The following is a 24,741-nucleotide window of genomic DNA, read 5'->3' on the forward strand; positions in this document are numbered from 1 at the left end:
TTTGGCCAATTTTCATTAGAATTGGACCAAAAATGTGGTCTCTTGAGTTTAAAAAATATTTATTTTGATATGATCTAGTGACCTAGTTTTTGATCCCAGATAACCAATATTCAAACTAGACCTAGATTTCATCAAGGCAATCATTCTGACCAATTTTCATGAAGATCAATTGAAAAAGTCAGCCTCTATCGCATACACAAAGATTTTTCTCTGATTTGACCTAGTGACCTAGTTTTTAACCCCAGATGACCAATATTCGACTTCGACCTAGAATTCATCAAGGAAATCATTCTGACCAAATTTTATGAAGACCAATCGAAAAATACAGCTTCTATCGCATACACAATGTTTTTCTTTGATATGATCTATTGACCAAGTTTTTGACCCCAGATAATTCATATTCAAACACAACCTGGATTTGACCAAGGAAATCATTCTGATCAAATTTCATGAAGGTCAATTGAAAAATACAGCCTCTATCGCATACAAAATGTTTTCCTTAGATTTGACCTAGTGAACTACTTTTTAACCCCAGATGACCCATGTTCAAACTCGACCTAGATTTCATCAAGGCAATCATTCTGAACAAATTTCATAAGATCAATTGAAAAATACAGCCCCTATCGCATACACAAGATTTTTCCTTGATTTGATCTAGTGACCTAGTTTTTGACCCCAGATGAACCATATTCGAACTTGATCTAGGTTTCAACAAGGAAGTTATTCTGATCAAATTTCATGAAGATCAATTGAAAAATACAGCCTTTATCGCATACACAAGTTTTTTCTTTGATTTGACCTAGTGACCTAGTTTTTGACCCCAGATGACCCATATACAAAATAGACCTAGAATTCATCAAAGCAATCGTTCTGACGAAAATGTCATGAAGATCATTTGAAAAATACAGCCTCTATCGCATACACAAGCTAAATGTTGACAGACGACGGACAGACGCCTGACATTTAGTGATCACAATAACTCATTTGAGCATTGCTCAGGTGAGCTAAAAATAATACGGTTTCGGTTTAACTTTAAGTCAAATGCATTCATGGCATTTCCATATTCATTCAGTGATAGTGTGATGCGCCGGTGTAACATTAAATATTGACCCCGTTGAAAATTGACGCCATTGATCAAAATTTAATGTTTAAATGTTGGCGAGGTCAATTCTCAACATTGAAAAAGGACATTTTGATCAAAATTTAATATTGAAATGTTGTCGGGTTCAATTTTAAACGTTGAAAAGGGACCTTTTGGTCAAAATTTAATGTTATAGTGTTGACGGGGTCAATTCTCAACGTTCAACGGGGTCAGTATTTAATGTTACACCGGCATGCCTCGCTAATTTAGCCCTAATTCCTATGCAAATTTTCGCGTTTTCTGGCTTAATTACATTATGTCATATCGATCTTCCATTATATATATGTAGGAACCTTCATCCTGTAAACATTGTTAGATCACCAGTAACTATTTCATTTTTTCAAGCTTCAAAATTTTGTTTTACATATCCAAAAGTATGTCCGCCATTGTGTATGCATGCAGTTAAGCGTGACGTCATTCATGTGCAGGTAGTTATTATTACGTCATCATATATCCTAGATCTAGTACATTTTCCTAGTAAGTGGTTGCTGCCGATACTGTTTGACGAAATGTTTTATTATCTATTCGTCTATTTTAGCTCACATTCAATTACCACTCCTTATATTGTACTGTCGTATTTATATATTCGATTAAAAATTCTTTATAGTGCTATTTACTACGGAATCCTGTTTATGCCACTTAAATTGTCGCTTCGCCAACGCGCGACAACGCGATAATTATCGCGTTGTCGCCCTGTCCAAAAACATATGTACATGCGACATTTAACAATCCTCGCGAGGTTAAGAGGGCGACAATTATCGTCTTAATTGTCGCTTGTCTTTCTTAATTCTCGCGTCGTGAAATTGAACTCCAACAGACATAGTTGCGAGAATTAGTAAAACCTCGCATTGTCGCATTGTCGCACTGTCGCTTGGGGTTAAATTTCCGGACAAATTGATCGATGTAATTCTTCCTGGGTATTATTTATCAATACACCGAATAAACCGCGCGGAAAGAAAATGGCTTCAGAAGAAGATGGCGGTGAGAGAGTCAGTGAGAAAGGTATTCCCAAATTGAACTTGATAATTTATTTTTGTATGTGACAATCAATTTAATAGACAGTGCATATAAATGATAAATGTTTTAAACAGACTATAAACACTTAAAAAATCTGTAAAGTCAAATGATCTTGCAGTGCCAGTGCGGAGGCTGGACCCGCCAGTGATTCTTCAAAATTTAGCTACAAGGGTTAGGCGTGGCTCATTGCGGGTAAAGAACAAATATACTCTTCGTTCGGACCTCTTATATCCGCTATATACCAGAGTCTGATTTTCAGCCACAGTCTGGTAACCGTATTAGAAACCTCCAGTGTGTAACATCACTTTAGTCAGTTACTTCCCTTTGTTACTAATTCATACTATTTGATTCAAGCTACAAGATTTAGTGTATGATTCAACTACAACCAAAAATAAACATTCTAATAGGCTTGTTTCTGTAAAAGCATGTTAAATGGTGTCACACTAAAGGTGACGGTAACAACATATTTTATTTAATTTTACTGTTGCTTTGTGAATCAAACTTAAAGTTAAAGGACATCAGCTCTGTAGAGTTCTTTTTGAAGGAGAGATCATGTTTGTATACAAATCCGGTGTATTTTCTATTTTTAGAACTGATAAGACGGCGATCGGGTGGGCAGAAGCCGGTCGTCCATGCTTTTTGTAATCGCCTAATCGGTTATGTTTTTGTAACGGTCTAAACTTTCTTAAAATACAAATTACATCAAAAAGAGGAGGTTGTATTTGGTGAAGTGAAACTCAGTTTTAGTATGAGTAGTACTTCCAGGTCACAGCAGTGTGATTTTGATGTGATTATACAGTAAGTAAATGTGACAAGAGAAATCTCTCTTTGAAGATACATGACCCCTACTTTTCTCTTTATTTTATATTAGTTTTATCATAACTCTTTAAAATGAGATAATGATTTATTCTCTGAAATGGGTCTAGCTATGTTTGGTAGCTCTTTAAAAAAAGTCAGTTTTATACAGAATATATAGGGAATCTGGTTGGAGGGGGGGGGGGGGGGGGGGGGGGCTGCGGTCTTTGGGAAACAGCTGTGTTAAAACTGGCCAGTGAACTGGTTGTTACACTATAATAGGTCTACAACTATATCTGACGTTTTGCATACACTTCTCAGTAGGGAGAGCGATCTACGGATCGTGGGTTCGCGAGTCCGATTGCATGTTCTCCATGACGATTTGATAAAATACATTGTGGATATATTTTTTTAACATTTCTCACCACAAACCCTTTCGGCGGGGGATACCAATTCATACGTAGCATTTAATATTAAAGACTGATACATCGGCAACAAAGAATGGTAATTGCATAGCAGTTAAACAAAATAAAAGTAATAAAGTTATTTCTGATATTAGTTTTATTGTGTTTCAATAATACAAGTCAACATTAATGCTAGAGCTTTGTGCTAAACTGTTATTGATAAAGTATTAAATAAACTAGTTTTGCACCAAGCACTTAGGCCATACCAAATTGATTTGTCGTTCGTTGGAACTACCGCATCAATGATTTCATTCCCGAGAAAAAGAAAAAGAAATTCACCTGCCCGCACGTACATAAAAATATCCGAAATTTTTTTTTTCTATTTACGCGGTCCGGAATGATAACAGCAAAACAGGTTTTATCACTGTTTTAATGCGTCAAAGTGATACTGATCGGAATTCATGCGTTCGTAATACATGTAGCTGATGACTCAAACTCAAAAAGTCAGGATTTATGATGTTGTTCATAATTTGTTTTAAACCTGGAGTGTCTGTGCTAGTGCAACACATGGCCTTCGATGTGCCGGTAGGTGATGGAGTAGGCACGTTCTACTATTGTTCAGTACAGTGAAAAGAACAAGGAAGTGGCTATTCCTACGGTCCCGTAAGAATAGCCTCACAGGCTAATCCTACGGCTCTCCCTTAAAATAAATACCCGCTCGCTCCATGTAAAAGCTACCAGCCTCTGAAAAAATCAAAATTGAAAAGAAAAAAAAATTCGCTCGCTCGCTCCCATTTTTTTTTGAAAATTTTCCGAAGAACTATGAATCAATTTGGTATGGCCTTAAATAATGATATAGTCTATAGTAGAAAACGAAGTTTAAAATATCAAAACACCCTACTTTTGAAGTGCCACCCCCAGTTTGATTACCTAGGGGGTATAAAAACCCCACACCAAAAGTCTGGTGGGAACCCTGTTCCAAAAAAAAGATGGTTGTTTCTGTTCTAAAGATGGTTTGATCACTATATTCACTTTTTTTTTATTTGGTTACTGTGTATAGTGGAAACTGAAAAAAAATCACTTGTATGAAACTGCTGGTCTGTTTATAAGATAATTGCACAAGAATGGTCCTTGTGTACAGAATCCTGTACTAAGAATGATAATTATGTCTTGAAAACCTCCCAAGCATTAGTTGTTAAATCTGTTTGTACATAATGTTATGAGACAAGGCGACAATGTGATTGGTGAGAATTGAGGTGGCAGAAACAGGATGACCTTTTACCAAGATTGTTGAGATTATTTTGATAAGTTTTGACTTTTTTGCAGTATGTATATATATTGCAAACTTCAAAAATGTATTTGTCAGAAGTTTAAAAAAAATGGACACATATGAAAGTACTTAGGTGACTTTTAAAAAGATTGTACAAATAGAACTTTCTGTTTCGTCAAAAAAGGGCTGCTGGTGTGTGTGTGTGTGTGTGTGTGTGTGTGTGTGTGTGTGTGTGAAAACTTTGTATGTTGTATAGATTTTTTTGTTGCTATTTTCATATCACATCATTCCCCAAACTGCTTACTCTTCAGTGACATTACTTGCTGATATGTATTTCAGAGAAAGAATTCTTGTTGTTAAACTCTGGCACTCTTTTACTATAATTTCATAAACATTTTCTCTACCAAAACTGTTCATGCAAAGAGCATAACTCAGGTCAGTAAACTAGAGCCATTATGGCTCTCTTGTTTTCTAGAAGTAGGCCCATTTTTTCTTCATTAATTAGTCTATCGAGTTTTATGCCCCCTGATTAAACCTTATAAATTATGCCCGGCATAATTATGTGATACATTGTTTCATTCTTGTTTGTATATTTTGCAGATGAAATGAAGTCAGTATTATCCTCTCTAGGACTGCAGCATTTGTTGCCTGTGTTTGTAGAGAATCAGGTATGGCTTACTACTAATTCATAATATATTTTACTACACTTAGTAATGCAGAAATTAAAAGGACGTGTAATTGTTAAATGAGTATTACTCCTCTTCTGATGAGATTAGCCAGAACGTTTGAACACAAAGTACATTCTGTTTATGGTAAATGAACACATGGTTCATCTGTTTGTTTTTAAAAATAGACATTGTACATTTATATCACACACTTTATATATATTGTTTTGAAAGTAGACAATCGTCCAAGAATTTTCATGGTTCAGGGCATTTTGTTAGATGTAAGGTTGTGTTCACTGTTCTTACTAATTTGTATGATCTCAATTGTGTAGCAAACTTTCCAACTTTTAATTGCTCTGAAGAGAGAAACATGGTACCGTGGCCAAGTTTGATGTCATTAAAACCAAATAAGTTTGTATCTAGTTGACTGGTAAACGTTTACGTTGTTAGAGATGCCTGTGGTTTCCACAAGTAATAGGTAGAGCTTTTGGACTCCTCCATGTCTGTGTCCCAATTTGTTTTAAGTTTTTGTATGTTATTCCCTGTGATGAACTGGCTTACGTGGCACAGGTTCCTTAACTATACTCTGAATTTTTATAAAGTTATGCCCCTCTTTCAACTTATAAGTTTTTGGTTAAGTTCTTGTATGTTAGCTGATATCTCAGTACCTACTAATGGTTAAGGATTGAAACTTAACATACTTGTCAATTGTTATAATCTGATATGCATTGTTTAGGTTCCATAACCATGTCTTGCAATTTTACAACATGCCCTTTTTTAATATGCCTGTCTCTGAAAGAGTGGGGTATAATTTTGTAAAAACCTATGGAGGTGCCACTGGCAGGCGTTGTCAAAAGCATGTGGAACAGTTTTCATCTGATCTTCACCAAGCTTGCTCACAAGCACAATGCTTGTGGGCATAATATCTGGGCCAAGTTCAATAACCAGCCAAATCGCCCCAGTCAGTCTTAAATTATGGCCCTTGAATTACTCGAAAAATGTGAGTTTAGCCTTGTCCGCTCTGTAAGTCCAACAGTTTCCACCCAATCTTCACCAAACTTGCTGACAATTTTTGTTGGCATAATCTCTCGGCCAGGATCGATAACCAACCAAATCACCTTAAGCACTTGCATTATGGTCCTTGAAATACCAAAAAACTGCGACTTTAGCCTTGTCCGCATTCTAAGTCAAACAGTATTCATCAGATATTCAGTAAACTTGCTGACAATGTTTGCAGGCATAATATCTTGCCAAGGTAAGATAACCACCCAAATAGTCCTAGTCACTCTTGGATTATGCCTCTTGAATTTGGCCAAGTTCAATGTCGGGTGTATTTTTGACAGTCTAGCACTCTTGTTATACTTTTATATTCATTCAGTTGAAAAGGCTGTTGAATAGTTTTGCTTTCCTCCAACAGCTCTTGTTTTATATTGTATGCATTTTAAGGTTATTGAGTCATAACTACAACTCATCATGTTGTCTTAATGCCCCGTCAGTTGAAGACCCGGAATGCATGTAGTGTTTGATCTATCTGTGTGTCGTTTTGTCTGTTCATCCATCACACTTTCTTGTGTAATCAACTTCTGCTGCAGCTTTCAGCCAATTCAGATGAATAAAAGTATATATTTGTAGTGAGTTAATAGATTATAATTTAATAGTACATGTATAAAGGCATATTTGTAGTGGGGAAACAGACTCAGTATATAAAGACTGACTTACTATTAAGATGCTGCTGTGGGAGATGTGCTGTGTTCTCAAAAGCAGCTCTAGTTTTACTTTGAAATTTAAAATTGTACTGAAATAACAGAGTTAGGTTATCAGGAGATTTTTATCAAAGTTTACAGTGTTGATATCTGTTTTGTCAAAATTTTATTTTTGCATTAAGCAACAGTTAAAATAAATAGCGTATTTTAATAGGTGGGGCCAAAGGAAGTAGAAATGCTTGTGCCAGAAGAGTTTACTGCATTAGGGGTGACAACAATTGGAGACAAAGCCAGGCTTAAACAGAGATGCAAGGACTACTTGAAAGGTACATGTTTATAATTAAATTTGTATTTGGTTTAAAGTTTTGGTCTTCTTCAACTGTTGCAGTTATTGTACCCCCGCCAACAAAGTTGTAAGTGGGGGTATACTGGTTTCAGGTTGTCTGTCTGTCTGTCCGTCTGTCTGTAGACATAGTTTTGTGCGCACCATCTCTCCTCATCCCCTTGACACAATTTAATGAAACTTCACACAAGTGATCAGTAACAACAGTAGTTGTGCATGGGGCATGTTAGGTTCTTTCAGAAAAAAAATTGCAGAGATACAGGACTTTGTTTTTTGTTACTATACTATATACATAGACACAATCTTGTGCGCACCATCTCTCCTCATCCCCTAGACACAATTTAATGAAACTTCACACAGGTAATCAGTAACAACAATAGTTGTGCATGGGGCATGTTAGGTTCTTTCAACAACAAAAATTGCAGAGTTATGGGACTTTGTTTCTTGTTAACATACTATGTACATACAGTCTGCATATGCAATCTTGTGCGCGCATAATCTTCTGAACCCTTGCACACAATTTAATGAAACTTCACACAAGTGATCAGTACCAACCCTAGTTGTGCATGGTGCATGTTACGTTCTTTTAGATAAATATTCTGCATAGTTATGGGACTTTGTTTTTTGTTACTATACTGTATACATACAGTCTATATATATACAGTCCACATAATTATGCAATCTTGTGTGCGTCAAATTGCAATGTACTGTGTCAGTGCATGTGGGGGGTACATTCATCACCTTTAGTAATAGCTCTAGTTACTTAATGGAGATGATTCAAACTTCAATTGATTGTTCCTCATTTACATTATCATGCATGTCATATGAAAAATGTCCATAACTATGGCACTAGTATTTCATAAATTATATTCTTTTTTACTTATTTATAACTTATGTTAAAACAAACTGTTGTTCCCAAACATCACACATTCATTTGACCAAGAGTACATAACTCTATACCCTTGATTTTTTAGAATTAACTGAGAGTTTAAGTTTTGATGCAATATCTTTTTTATTTCTGTTGGAATAAAATGGATTGTATTTAAGCTTTTGCCCAACTATTTGTTACTTTATCCCCATTTACATTTGCATTTTTTGGATGAAATATTGTTTGAAAACAATAAAACAAAAATATTTTCTTTTTTTATGCAATATATATGAACAAATTTTCTTAACTTCCCTCATTTGTTGCGATCAGTGTAAAACTGACAAAACACAAAGTGACGGCAAGATCAATGCACATATATACAGGATGAACAACATTCAATTAACAGACATCTCCTAACAGTAAGGGACTTGTACAGCATAAAACGTATGTGCAACGCATGAGAAACTTACAAACATTTTTTGACGACTGTTTGTGAAGAAACGTTCTTTGATCATTTGAGGAATGTATTATCAGTTACCGAGCATATGTAACATCCTTTGGATGTCAAGTAGTAGTCCGGTCATGAATCAGGTCCACCGGACAAGAATGAATGCAATCCAAACAAGTACGGAATAAGGAATGTACGAGTAAGGAACAAAGCACATTGCATCTGTAGTACAGTAACTGTACATGAAACAGAAACTTTGTCTGGTAGTGTACGTTCCAAATTTTGAACACGCTCAAAACCTTGCACTGGAGGGAACATATATCTCCAGACAAGGAACACAGGAGCCACATGAGAAACGGGGAAAAAAACACATGCGAAAAAATAAAACGTGTTGAAAATTTTGTTATACATTGGATGTCCGTTAAATCTATATGGTGTAGTGTGACTGACCCATTATTTATAGCATCGTCAAATACTGCAACCTGGAGGATCTAGAATTTAATTAAGAAAAAAATTGCAATGTTAGAACAGATTATGTCACTGTAGCACAGAAAATATGATACTGTTTTAAAGACACAGTAAGTTGTAAGCACTCTTGAAAAGTTGAAAAATGTTCTGTTAGCTTTTTTCGTTGGTCATTTATACCAAAGTTGCGGCACTTATACAGAAATAATGTAGAAGGATGTTTTTAAAGTCTGTGTTATTGAATTCCTTATTTCATACGATTTTCTTGCGTGGATAGACAGTGCACAAAGTATACAAAACTAAACTGCAAGAACCTCATATTAATTCACCTGAACATGTAAATATTCTTCATTTCAGGAAAGTCGTTGGATTCACCAGTTATGTCAAAATTTCGAGAATTAAATTCAAAGTCAAAATCAAACAGAAATTCTAGGAAAATGAAGTTAACTAAAAGACTCTATATTGGATGGAAACATGGCCATCAAGATCTGTACAGACTTGTTCATCCCGCTAAAGGAGGCGGCCAGTTCGTTCAAGATGTAAATAAAGGATGTACTCTCAGTGAGTTGAAAAGCTTACTTATTGACCTGTACTTTCCGAGGGGACACTGTAAAGCAGGAAACCTGCATGTTAATGAAGTAGATGCAACAGTTGTAAATTACTCCGGGCATACACTCCCAGAAACGATTGGAGATGATCCTTTCACAGTAGGATTATACTGCGACAGCAGGAAATCAAATCCAGTGAGAATTTATTTACAAACTGAAAAGGTGATCAGATTTTTTCTTTAAAATTAATATATGCATACATTTGTTTTTGTTTTAAAGCTTGATATTCTTTAGTTTTTCTGATAGTCCTTTATTGGTAAGCCTGTTTAGCCGTTCATTATGTGTATATCTGTCTTTGTGTCTGTCTCAAATCTATTCTGTACTCTCTGTCGAACAGTTCTCATCCGATTTTCACCAAACTTGAACTAAATGTGTTTGACAAAAAGTCCTCGGCCAGGTTCGATAACTATAGCCCAAACGGCGAAGGTACTTCGGAATTATGGCCTTTGAATTACCGGAAATATTGTTAATGTGTTGATGCCTCTGTTTGTCACAGATTGTGTCCACACTCCAAGTTGAACAGATTTCATCAGATCTTCACCAAACTTGCAGACAATGTTTGTTGGCTTAATATCTCAGCCAAGTGTAATAACCAGCCAAATCACCTTAGGCACTCCTAGATTATGGCCTGTGAATTAGACCAAGTTCAATGATGGGCATATTTTGTGACAGTCTGTCACTTTTGTTTAAGTTAGCAATTTTGATTTAAAGTTAACATGTAAGCAGGTTTCTTCAAAAAATACAAAGTTGACTGCTTTTATACTTCATAAGTATCTTTGACATCATAAGGTGACCTCATACGCAAGAAACATAACCCTGATGTTCATTTAGTCAAAGTTATACCCTTTGTTAAAATTTTTGAAAGTTATGCATGTAAGCATGTCTCTCAGAAACTTCTTGACCATATATTTTAAATTCCATGGCATACAAATCTTACATCATGAGATGCCCTCACATAGCAGGTGTCAGAAGTATTGCTTAAATTTTGACAGTATTATGCCCTTTTACACTAAGAAATATCACTGCAGCTTTTGCATGTTAGCAGAGTTCTATTTCTTGTGTTTGTAATTCTCCTTATTGCTATTCATCAGTCAGTGAAGATTGTAGTAGATCTGTTTCAAGTATAGAATGTTATGGAAAATCAAGTCAAAGTGTGATAGATGCATGATGACAGCAAGACATCCTAACATAACTTTTAGATAACCGGACTCCAGTATAGTAACAACTTACACATGTAAGTCATTTGCTGTGGACAGTAAACCTTGGTCATCCATATCCCCGAAAAAGTCCATCCAGAATCCAATGCACATTTGTCGTAGGTGCCTCCACCATGCTTCAATTCTCTGAAATTTATAATTCTACTATACTGTATAAACATGTAAAAAGATTTTTTTCAACAGTATTTCAGTTATTGAACGGCGGGCAGTTAACCTAACCAGTGTTCCTGAATTCTGTACCAGTACAAACCTGTTCTCCGTAAGTACCTACCAACTTCCCCACTGGAATCCGAGTAGAAGGACGAATTATATCAGACATAATGCTTTTATCAAATCGTTACGGAGAATATACGCCCCGCCCATGGATCGAACTCGCGACCCCGAGATTCGTAGATATGTACTCTCTCTATTGAGCTAAGCGGGCGGGCTATTAATAGACATGTGTGACGGAGGTCGAAGATCGGAAATCGGATTTCTGAAAGCGGAACAAATACAGGGGTTTTCTCAAAAGATGTTGGAATTATTTGTAGAACTGTATCATGATCATTACAATGGTCATTTTTAAGTTTAGATATGTAACATTAAGGCACCTTCGGCCTGTCTGGTGCTGTTGCTGCTGCTGGTGGTGGTGATGGCGGCAGTGTGTCTGTGCTGGGGGAGGGGGTGTTATAAAACGACCGTGTCTGAGCCCATAAGCTTTAAGTCCAAATATTTACCTTGAACATTTCCCACTATTTCTTTCTCTCTGCAGATATGCTGGTAAAGAAACACATATTATAATCAATAATGCTCATTTTCTATATGTCAGCAAAATACCTGTTCATGGTTCAATGTAGTTTACTTAATATTTACTAATACGTGCTGAATTTCCTGGAAGTTTCGCTCCTTGTCGCCCATTTTATCTTCAGTCATGGTAGCTGCCATATTGGCGTAACCCAGCAACACTCAGCCAATTAGGGGTTGTAACTTGTATCCCAAAGGGAGAAAGGATAAACGTTACATTAAAAATTGGCGTCCCATTTCTCTTTTGAACGTTATACAAAATTGCTTCTGCTAGCATTGCTCAAAGATTAAAACATGTCTTACCAAATATGATTAGTCCAGACCAAACTGGTTTCCTTCCTGGGAGATTTATTGCAGATAATACAAGACTAGTCTATGATGTAATGTTCAACACAGAAGAACAACAAATTCCTGGAATGTTATTGTTAGTGGATTTTGCAACGGCTTTTGCTTCCCTCCCTTTCATGGTCTTTTATGTACAAAGTGTTACAGTATTGTAATTTTGGAGAAAACATTATCAACTGAGTTAAATTGTTCTATAAGGAATGTTATTGTTAATGGACTTTGCAACGGCTTTTGCTTCCCTCCCTTTCATGGTCTTTTATGTACAAAGTGTTACAGTATTGTAATTTTGGAGAAAACATTATAAACTGAGTTAAATTGTTCTATCAGACAATCTTGTGTCAATATAAATGTTCACCTGTCAGATTGGTTTAGGGTCCAACATGGTTACCGTCAGGGGGATCCTCTGTCCCCTTTTATCTTTATTCTGTGTGCGGAAGTATTAGCAGCAATATTGAAACAAAACAAAATATTAAAAGGACAAAAAATAAATGATATAGAATTTCTCCTGTCAAGGTATGTGGATGATACAACTGTATTATTAGACAGGACTGAAAAGTCCCTTAAAAACACAATACAAACATTAGACTTTTTTGCAAGAATATCAGGACTGCAAATTAACATAGATAAAACAAAAGCTGTTCTGATTGGATCTTTAAAAAATGGCAGGTTTAATGTCCAGAACTAGGACTTCAGTGGGAGTCTCATAGTTTTAATTTACTAGGAGTGACATTCACAAATGACCTCAAAAATATGGCAAAACTTAACTTTTTACCAAAAATTGAAGAAATTAAAACTGGAATAAAAGGGTCATTAGTCCTACAAGGTAGAAATATAGTCATAAAAACACTTTGCCAATCCAAATAATGATATCATAAAAACATTGCAAAATTCTTTTCATGGTTTTTTTTTTTTTTTTTTTTTTTTTTATGGAATGGCCAAGATACTATTATTCAGTCCTATGAAAACGGAGGTATGAAAATGATAGAGTTAGATACTTTCATTATCGCTTTAAAACTGACTTGGCTTCCAGATATATGAGATATAATACTACATATTTTGAACTTATTACAGATCTCTACCCTTTTCTTCAAACTTACAGTAAATATGGAAATAATTTTATGAATAATAAAATGAACTCTGTCAGAAATCACTTTTGAAATGATGTCTTTAAAGGAATCTTACGAATAAATGACCAATATCCAAAAAGCTGGAGTGATTTCTGTGCACTACTAGTATGGCACAGCAGTAATTTTAAAATTGGTGGTGCTAGTTTTCACTATCACATGTTTATAAGGAAAGGGGTTTTATTAGTCAACGATTAGATAGAAATGGAAATTTTCTGTTATATAATGATTTCATTGATAAGTATGAAGTCAGAACAAATGTTTTACAATACCAAAGTATTATTGCATCAATACGAGATTTCATTGACAAGGTTAGATTTCCACATTATGCAAAAAAGGGAAGTTTCACCTTTACAACCATTTGCAGTTAAAATAATTAATAGTCAAATAAAAGGATGTAGAAAATTTTATGCTTCCCTACTTGCCAGGCCAAAAATAATCCTGTCTTCAAGGAGAAAATGGATTGAGGAATTAAATCTAAATGCGTGTTTTAACTGGAAACATATATATATAAATTCTCTTTCATTGTAACTAAAGATACTAAGTTGCAATGGTTTCAATTTAGACTGAACCATAGAATCATTGCAACAAATTACTCCCTGCAAAAAATGGGTTTAAGAAATGATTCGCTATGTTTTTTCTGTAATACAGAAACTGAAACTTTAAAACACTTATTTTATGATTGCCAATACAGTAACCTATACTGAACTGAGGTCGAAAAATGGATAAACGAAACTTGTCCGAATATTTCCACTGAATGGTCAGAGACAGATATTATTCTAGGTAACGAAAAATATAGCATTGCCTTAATGAATATATTACTAAATGCGAAATTTATTATATATCAATGTCGAACTAGGAACATATTTCCAAGCTTTCAATTGTTCAAAACACAAATGGAAATGCTATTGAAACTTGAACATTTTAATGCTAAAAAGAAAACAAATTAAACAAATTCAATGTGAAATGGAGTGATTGTTTATCTCTGCTTTCACTAAACAACTATTCTTTTTTCTGAACTGTTTGTTTCTGAATTTCCCAAATGCTGCACCACCAAACCCCACTTTGTTTTGTCCTTTTTCAACTTTTTTTTCTTCTAGCTTTCTGGCATAGCCTCCATGCAGATCTGGTATCTTTTATTTTTGTCTTTATTTAGGTTATAAGATGAAGGTATTACAAATACGAAAGATAAATAACTGTGTTATGATTAGCGTAGTACGCTTGTAGGAGTTAATTCCCTCTATTTAGCACAACAGTAGTAATATACTATGGTATTGCTTTAACCCTTGATGGACACAATAAATTCTGCCTTTGAGACCAGTGTAGATCTTGATCGGCCTGCACACCAATGCAGTCTGATCAAGATCTGCGCTGTTTCGCCTATCGGTCAGTATCTTTTGTTAACCTTTAATCACTCGATGGTACTGTCCGAATTGAAGGACAGACAAACTCTTTAAAGAAATTTAGCATGGCAAAGATTAGGGCTTTACACAAGTTTACATTATGCTAATTTTACAAATAACTCGGTTTATAATCACCTACTTATAGACTATTTCACATATTATATGGCATATGCTGTAACCTACTTTTGAGAAATAAAAAAAAACAACCCTCAGCCAATCAAATGAGCAGTAGTGAGCCAAATCGTTCTAAGCATATTTTGACCGATCAAAATAGCCAGTAGACACCAAACTTACTTCTGGACCCCCCGTTTGACCATAGCAGCCGCTCTTTGTATCAAGTGCAATTTCCTCGTACAATTTATTGTATGTAACTGTGTAAATAAAAGTCCTCAAGTTAAGTGCGTTTAGTAAGCTTACATTTTCCCATTTAACCTAAAAGGTTACTCATAAAAAGCCACAGTGCTTATAAAGGAGTAATTAATTTGCATATTAAAGGTATACTAATACGATAAAGGAATGCGAGGCCATAAAGGTACTTTATACATATAAGGAACAAACTGAGACAGCCCGGCCTTGTCCCCTTTCGAGGTTCCTTCTGAATATTGCTAGGCTCGTGACTTGATGTGTTTTGCATGATTACTTGATTATCAATTAATGTTAGAGAAGGAACGCGCCCTTAGATGCATACAGTGACAGACCGGATCTCGCAGCATGGGCAGTAAAATACCCTCACATTTTTTATATTTTCATATATGATTTGTATTTACGAATGTTTATATGTTGTGAAATGAATGATAAATTAATTGTAGAATGAAACAAATGAAATGAAATTATACATATTGTGATTGTAAACTATACTTGTGTTCTGTTTTCAAACTTCGGTAAAATGGTGAATCGGGTTTGTGTGCTCAAGTCCTAGAAGTCCGTCGTTCTGGTTTTCCTCTAACAGAACCGCGTTAGATTTAGATGGTTGGCTATTCTTTACTGTATTTAACTCCCGCGTAATCTCTTGTCACAAGAGGGTCGTCACATGGCTGGCTGGCTGGCTGGCTTGCTGGCTTACTTGCTTACTTGCTTACTTCAGGATACTCATAACCAATACGGGATATTGTAAATACCATGTTTACATTTCTGTTGAATAATGTATTGGAGGTGCTGAACGGTTGTATTCTCCTAGCAAAATGAAAAAAGGAAACTTTTGCCACCTAAGGCTGTTTGTATTTAAGTGTATAAAGTCAAAATTAAAGATTATTACATTTTTCACATTTTGAAGCTTTCAAACTGCTTATTGAACATAATATAGGCGTAACATTTCTTTATGACAACATTTAACGAATGAGGTTTATTTATCGTAAAATAACCCGAGTTTTGAATTCTTATGCGTAAGTATATATCACGAAGGTTGTATGCCTGAGTGATATATTGTTTCGCATAAGAACGAAACACTCGGATTATTTTACGATAAATCACTATTGGGAACTTATTATTTCGATTCTAATACGACATACTTGTATCAACAGTGTTAGAAAAAATGGTAACTACTTTTTACGACCGTGCTACGCACCTGGATTGGATGACGTCATTGCATGCGAGTGGTTTATTGCAGAATAACCCGAGATAGATTTTGCTCTACATGTATGTAGGCTATTTGCTGGTCGTGTTTGAATTGTATATTTATAAAGCAAAGACCAATTAATATTCCTTTACACACAAGTGATTGATCGTGGAAGGAAATGCCGTTTAACTAATGCATCTATATGTCTTGAGTTCTGCAATTTCATGTTCTGTCTGAGTTCGATATTCATGAATTATTTAGCGGTTAAGGTGTCAGTAACTACCGACTTCTCTCGAAGCTGAGTGGCTAAATATGGTGTCTGGATTCTGATAACGATAAATCATATTACATAAAAATGACTAATCATCCAGAAAAAACACACTTTTATTCAGCCTACTTTTGTAAATTAGTACTGATTACAATTAAATACATGCAGTCCCATTTTCCAATATGACATAATAAATTAGTAAGGAAAACGTATATTAAAATATGATTCCGACGTGTTAAAGATGCTACTGCCTGGTTCATCCCACGTCTCCCTAATATACATTTAACAAATAATCAAGGTCTTCGCGTTGTTTATCGTCTGATTTATCACGGTTCAGAGTTCAGATGCATAAGAATTGAATCACGAGGGCGTTAGCCCGAGTGGTTAAATACTGAAGCGTCTGAACGATGAACCATGGTAAATTAGACGATAAATCACAAGAAGGCCTTGATTGTTTTCATTCTGACATGCTCATTGATATATCTTAATAAACACTATACTGGTCTTCATTTACGCGAGGAGTAATGTAGCGGACGTCATACGGCAATTTGACGTCATAATTGACGTCATAATGCTCTCTTACCGGTCCGCGCGTCAACCGTTGTTTATCGCAGAATATACTGAGCTTGATTTCCTTCTTTGTTTAACTGGAAATCAGATCGAGCCGTGTTAGAATGTTGCAATAAACATCTTAGTTCATATTCACACCTTATATTCATTTTAATTTCTGTTGAAAAAATACATTTGTCCATAATAACATTTTGGCATCTCACAACAAAAAAGGTGAAATGTGACAAGGAATAAAGGAAATTAAATGGTATTTAGAATGCCGGCTGGTCAGTTTTTTTCGTCTTCAAAATACAAAACTTACATGGAAATACTGTTTGAGGATGGGAAAAAAACATCTAGTTGTTTTTCTCAGAAGCAAAAAAAAAAAACAAATACGGAAACCTGGATTGTTATTATGATATTGTAAGACCTGGATTGTTATTATGATATTGAAAGACAAGAACGATTTTGTTTTGAGATACCTACATTTATTTCTGTGTTAAGTTTTCCTCTGAACCTTTTCACAGGGCATATCACTACTCATATTAAAGGCATTCATTTAAGTTTTTAAATAAACCTACTTGTACACTATATGTATACTCATTTTCAGTTATCGTAAACTTTTCCAGACTGGGTCATCATTTTGAATTGGTCATCAAATATGAAGGCCAAGAACTGAAGCGAACAATGTATAAAATCAAGGACAAATTCGTTAAATTTTCTAAATTTTTTAAACTCTGTACATAAAATATCACGTTATTGACACAAATAATTTAGTATATGTACATTTTGTATGGAAAGAAAAAAGTGTTTATTTGACGCCAACATTAAATTATAGTCTTAACTATTTTTTTATTTAACGATCAAAATTGAAACGACACGTCTGTATGACTTTTCACTGGATTTAACGTTATTTTAAATAAAAATTCAGGAACTGCATTTTTATTGTTCGCGGGCAGGTCGTTTTGGCTGTGAAAAGATCGAAATTAGCTCTTTCAATAAGGGCAATGAAAACGACAAATAATATATATGAATTTTAATGCCAAATATAATCACACGTGTATCAATTTAATTATCAAATATATAAATATATACTGAAAACCGCCATACGGCAGGTTAACTTTTAACAACATTAGCAATACATTATATCAACATCACGACAATTCAACACGGTTCATCTCTGAAACAGAGTTCATGACACTACACAACTCGTCATCTCTGCGCCTAACAGAGTTCATGAACACCTCATTTTATCACAAGTTCATGTATTAATAAACCTTAACACCATCATTAGCACATGAATAAACAAAGTTCATCTCTGATACAGAGTTCAAGATTGTATGAACACACACACACACACACACACACACACATGCACATGTAATCCAAGAATGAATTTAATTAAAAACAAAATTGTATAAATATTTATGTAAACATAAGGTAATTAATAACTGAAACGAAGGAAAAAACATGACATAATTATTTGGCTGTAAGTTAGCGGAGGGTGGGAGGGTTTTTCGAAAAAGAACGTGTGATCAGTTCGAAGACAAAAACAACAGTGAAGAAAAGAGTTAACTCTAAACAAAGGACTGGCCTCAAACTACGTCAGAAACCGCGGGGAAATACAGTCTAATGCGCCAAGAATAAACCAATCAAAAAGTACGTAACAAAATGTAATTCGGAACTATGACCAATGAAATTTAATAACTCAAAAAATATGGACTGGTTTATTCTAATTATTCTCAAGAAAGGTAATTATAGACAAGAGTAAGTAAACATGGGTAGCAAGAGTTATCACTCGCTAATTAAATATTTTAAAGCTAAACCTTAAAATAAACCAATTAGCTCTTTCAATAAGGGAAATGAAAACGACAAATAATATATATGAATTTTAATGCCAAATATAATCAATGTGTATCAATTTAATTATCAAATATATAAATATATACTGAAAACCGCCAAATTACAGCAACAAGCAAAACATAGGCAAATAAACATAAGGCAAACGACACAAATAAACACGGCAATAAAGGCAAAAATTGTAAGGCAAGCAAGCAAGACAAAGCAAACTAAGCCAAGGCAAATATGGTAAGGCAAACAATAGTACCAGAACAAAAGAAATGCATGTCATAAGCAAAAAGGTGGTTAAGATTTAATATAAGAATACATGAAATTCATAAATAGTAGTGAATGATGAATGTAGCTTGTATAACTGAAATGATAAGGTTATGCCTGGAGACACCAATATGTCTCTAGAAAAAGACATTCAAATAGTTTCAAAAAAAAAAAAAAAACATAATTTTTTAATCTCATGTATCCTTAGTAAATACAAATTGCAAATAAGCTGTAAGGAGCAAAACGCAGTAAAAACAAATGGCAACAGTTCAACATAATAGCCTACCTCTTATACAGTAAATTCTCTTGTACACACTGTTCAACTTCATAGAATCCCTGGATTAAATTAATGTAAAATTATTTTATTGCTAGATAAACAAGGCTATTGATAAAATTTGACAACAAATAGTGACACTAAACTAAGGGAGCTAACAATGATATAATAACAATGACTTTCTCTTTCGCGATTGTCTACCTTAGTAACTAATGAAAATGTAGGTAATCTGATTTTTACCTTTTTTGTTCATCAATCATTTAAGTGTGTTAAGGCAAGTGCGCAATTACGTTTTTCAAATAATGACCTAAACGAGCTGAACCTTCAAAATTCAAATGAAGTCCCCCGTCCAGTGTTGCAAAGAGATTCCTTTTAACCACACCTTTAGTAAAAAAAAATGGTCTGTATGACTTAATAAATTTGAAATTTAGTTCCTTGGCATATACATCGGCAAGCGATTTATTATATTCTTTAATCCTCTCAGAAGTTATTTCCATATCTACTGGACGGGGCAAAATGGAGGACACAATAATATATACCTTTTTAGATTTTTTACGAACAATGGCCAATAAATTAGTTAGGGCTGATTGCATATCTCTTACTGACCAATTGTTGCTAATATTATTTGTACCTACATGCAGTATCAAATAATCAACATTAGTTAAAGAAATGACTTTTTGATCAAAAAGATGTTGCAATTTACCTATAGTTGCCCCCCTAAAAGACAAATTAGAAACACCCTCAATATGTGGTAAATGCTTCACTATGGAATCCCCAACAATGAGAACTTTACGGATTTTGTGACAGTCTGCAAAGAAAAAAAAAGTATTAGAAACATGCAAAAGTAATCATAACATTAAAATAAATAATTATAAAGACAATATGAGTAAAACAAGTAAATAGTACTGGCAATACTTTCGAACTGAGTTTGAATCTCAGTTTACTGTCAAGTATACACTGAACATGCCTAAATAACTATTCAGACTATCAGAGGAAATAATCTAAAACTATATATACACTTTCATAATCTAATTTATACTTAGACAAAAAACATAACACAAATGGGTATACAATCTGAAAAGTCTCAAAACATGATAAACTGAACCACGTGATCCTACCCAGTGATGTCAAAACTGCCACTGTAAGTAGGATCGTCTCCCCTTCTTAAGGTCGAAGACAAACACACGTATCATGAAAATAAGACTAAACATTTTGAAAACACATCTGCTTCAAAAATGCCTCTCTGTAAGTTGCTAGATATAAACTTAGACACTCTAACCTTGTCTGACAAAGTAAATTCTAGGTGCTTTTTGTAACAATCAGATTTCCAGTCCCCCAAATTTTGAATAATGTCAGGTGGTAAATTCAAACGAAAGGCTAACGTTGTAAAACCACGACGAAAACTATGAGTCGAGTACTTGGAAGGATCCAGGCCTATCTGTGAAATTGCCAAACGTAACTGTTTCAAGAACATACGATATGAAACAAATTTGCCAGATTTCAAAACAAACAGTGGCGAGGAATGAGACCTAGGAATCAAGGAAATCATGTTATTATAGGCTGTAACTGGACACAATGGTGAGTGAGGAATAGGTGCCAGAGGAAATTGAAGCACTCTTTCACCTTGCTGAATGGTCTTGGACCACTTTATGGTTACTAACAGTCCTAATTTTTAATTGAGTCGACAGATTTAAATGTTCTACTCAAAAATTGAGCATATAATTGTAATGTTAATGTATCAACTGGTATAGCACATAATTTAAAATAAGTACAAAACAATAAAAAGGATTTCCATTGTATATTTAAATTTTTTCTGGATCCTTCTGCATAAGCATTCCGGTTTGAGTAAGCAAGTTCATCTTTTAATTCTTTAATCTGGGTCTCTAAAATTTAAATTTGATTACCAGTTATTTAAAAACTGGAAATCTGAGTACTGAACAACATGTTCCCGTAACCTAAAATCTTTGACCGTAGAGTGAAAGATTTGTTTATACTTGTCATCCTTATGCCATCTTGATAAACAATCTGAAATACGGTTCTCCTCTGAACAAATATGTTGAGCACGAATTTCAAACTCGTTAACTGCTGGATTTACCAGTGTTGAGTGTAATGCACACTGACTTATTGTCACATAGGACCACTATTCGATGATGTTTAAACTTTTCACCCCATAGATGTAGACAAACTACCAAGGCTAACATCTCCAGAGCACCTATGTGTAATTTTTTGTCCAAGATACTGCTTGGAAATTGAGTATGGAAAAATTTTCCATTCCAGAAACCCCCGCAGCCATCTAAACATGCATCAGAGGAGAAAATTTGATCAGGCTCTGACCACTCACCTAATGACAACATGGAAACTCCATTGTACAGTGGTAGGAAAGTATCCCACCAAAGTAAATCTTTCCTTACCTCAGTTGGAATTAACACCTGCCTTGACCTTTCCATACTGTACAATTGTTTCAACCAATTAAGTAACCTGGATACAAATACCCTACTTGGTTTGACGCAAGCACCAATGAAATTGAGTTTACCAAGCAATTGCTGAACTTCCTTTTAATTGGCTGAATCTTTACTTAACCAAGACTTAATTAGGCCTGTAATTTCATGTAGTCTCTGTGGGGTTATTTCCATTGTCATTGTGATAGAGTTGAATAAAACACCAAGAAATGACATAATCTGACAAGGGGGCAAACAGATTCCTTTATACCTGCTCTCTCTAATACTCGACCTAATGTCACGAAGCAAATTCTGCATGCTGTGGCTTTTCAACACCAGCAAAGTCATCCAAATACTTTAAAACAGATAAGGATAATGATAAAAGAATAAAAGCAATAGCATTGGTGACTCGTTGGCAAATTTGAGCTGCGCTTCTCAAACCCATGGACAACACTACATCACAGAAAACATGTTTCTTCCAGACATATGAAACTAGATTGTAACTGCCAGGACAAATATAAATCTGTCTATAGGCTCTGGATAAATCCTTCTTAAACATAAGGCAATTTTGACCTTTGGCAACAATTAAACGTGCAAAATCATCCACTTTTGGAAAAATTAACGCTACTTGTTCACCTAAGTAAACATCTTTATCAATGAAACTGTTTACAGCACACCGAGTTGCACTACTTAAGTCTAAAATAACCCGTCTGTCTGAAATATCCTTCTTTGGAACGGTATTTAGTGGAGAAATCAGTAAATTGCTAGAAAATGGATTGGATTTAAATGGACCAATAATAGCATCTTCATTCATCTCCTTAATCAAATACTCTGACATTTGCTTTGGAAATTCATTGGCACCTTCATAATTTTTATATTGCCACACTGGTTTGGGAGGAGGAAACAATTTATCATCTCCTGTGAAACCTATTGGAAATCCAAATTCAATCAAATCGCAAACCAATAAATCTTTATAACCAAAATTCTCAAGATTTCGTCTCAAATAATCTGTCAATTTTATCATTCACTTTAAAACGACACCCTTCAAAATTATGCTTGCCTGATTGTTTTACTAATTGATGCATTCTAATTCTATCATTAACTTTAAAAAAACTGGGACTTTTCTTGACCTGGATGCATAATTTGCAAGTATTTGTATGTGAAGTAAATGGAACACTTTTTGTAACTATCAAATTTATTAACAGAAATGACCTCGTGGTTGCAAAATTTATCAATTTTCTTTGTTTGGGTATAACAAAAATCTGGCAAGAAAATGTCTTCTATTTTATTTTCAAAAGACAATATTGGGTTAACCAGTCAAGCCGACATGTGAACACATTCACTAGAACTTTCTGGATGCTGCAGTTTTTTGCGGTCTTTTTGCCAGCAAGTAGCACAAATATGTTGTGCTAGTCTCATCTGGCCCTTGACAACTACCATATGACCTGATTTATGTTGACATTTGTTTCTTTGATATAGAAAGCAGAACCAAACTGGTGATTCATCTTTGCCCTCATCTGTTTTTGTATCATATTTGGATTTATACTGTGGTTTACTTTTGAATCCACCAGCGTTACCCTTGAAAGTTGACCCAGACTTATGTAAAATTGCCACTTCTAAATAATGAAAATCGTTTGACCATGATTTTTCACCCAATTCTATCTCTCTGAGCACTGCGGCATAATAAGATTTTAGAATGGAAAAGCTGTATGAGGAACTCAGATACATTAAACGCTTCAATAATTTTAACCTACAATTTCTTTCCTTGGACTTAATATTTTTATCTGATATTATTTCAAGTTCCCCGGCTACAAAAAGATTCAAATTTATATCTTGAAAAGAAATATGCTTACTAACAAACTCATACCGAAGTTGGGAGTGTGGATATTTTTGTGCGAATTTTACTTTGTCAGAACTTTTGGCTTTAATACCTGACTTTTTACTTTTTGATTTCTTTTTAGATTTCTTGTGTTTCTTTTTGTCTCTATTTCAGAATCTGAACTACTTTCGGTATCACTGCTGTCACTGGAACTGGTGGTACTAGAGTCTGTTTCTGACTCCGAGTCACTGTCCGAATCTGACACATCCAAATCAGGGTCTGTTAGACCTAGTTGTTTCATCTGCTTGTTTGCCTTCTTTGAAAGCTTACTGTTTTTTCTTAGAGTGTTTATTGTGTCCTGGCCTTCTGACTTGTTATGAGTCGGCAATTTTGGCCGTTTTGGTGTTGGAACTGGGGGTGGGGTAGGTTCAATATCAAAATGATAAACAGCATTACCTTCCTCTTTCAGCTGCTTCACTTCTATTTGTTTACGTCGCAACTGCGCCCGTAACTCTACTTTCTTTCTTGTCTTCAAAATCGACTGTTTTTCCGCCTCGGCTGCCTCGATCGCCTGCTCTATGAGACGCATTTCCTCGTCTTCTTCCTTGCTCGTAGCGAGATCGCCATTTTCATGACTTTCTTTAGTATGACTCATCTGTGTATCTTCCGGTTCTAAGGAGGCCCCGCCAGAGGTGTTCGTTGTTATAACTGGTTCCTGCTTTAGACTTTTATCGAACCCTTCAACGTCTAGATCGATTCCTTCGTGCATTTTTTTGTAATCTTGTCTTTTTGTATTTCTTTTGTTGGTCGTGGCCATACTCAGTAACTATCACTTCACAAATCAAGTCCACAAATTTCAAAAATGAAGTCAAAACGTATTATTCATACGCCACTTATAGTGCTTAGTCCACTCCTTTCCACTTTTACATAATTTCAGTGCTGTATATTTTATCTCAGTATAATCTAATTTTTTAACATGTAGGGATACTGTTGAATCCCAAAAACTACTACGGATTTTTCGAAAAAGAACGTGTGACAAAAACAACAGTGACAAGAGTAAGTAAACATGGGTAGCAAGAGTTATCACTCGCTAATTAAATATTTTAAAGCTAAACCTTAAAATA

At 34.8% G+C, this 24,741-nt stretch overlaps 2 protein-coding genes across 2 annotated transcripts; one reads left to right on the plus strand and one right to left on the minus strand.

Moving 5' to 3' along the window:
* The first annotated feature begins 7,229 nt into the window (after positions 1–7,229).
* Positions 7,230–9,910, plus strand: LOC128551002 (uncharacterized). The gene is made up of 2 exons (XM_053531239.1): positions 7,230–7,321; positions 9,477–9,910. The coding sequence occupies exons 1-2, from the start codon at positions 7,231–7,233 to the stop codon at positions 9,908–9,910; spliced, it is 525 nt and encodes a 174-aa protein (XP_053387214.1). The 5' UTR covers position 7,230.
* An 8,215-nt stretch (positions 9,911–18,125) lies between these two features.
* LOC123528069 (uncharacterized) lies at positions 18,126–24,431 on the minus strand. The gene is made up of 3 exons (XM_053531240.1): positions 24,074–24,431; positions 20,064–20,168; positions 18,126–18,151 (listed from the first exon to the last, which is right to left on the minus strand). Exons 1-3 carry the CDS (start codon positions 24,384–24,386, stop codon positions 18,126–18,128), a joined length of 444 nt encoding a protein of 147 aa, XP_053387215.1. The 5' UTR covers positions 24,387–24,431.
* Between the last annotated feature and the right edge of the window lie 310 nt (positions 24,432–24,741).

The sequence above is a fragment of the Mercenaria mercenaria genome, chromosome 19 (assembly GCF_021730395.1).
Source record: "Mercenaria mercenaria strain notata chromosome 19, MADL_Memer_1, whole genome shotgun sequence".
In the NCBI taxonomy this organism is placed as follows: domain Eukaryota; kingdom Metazoa; phylum Mollusca; class Bivalvia; order Venerida; family Veneridae; genus Mercenaria; species Mercenaria mercenaria.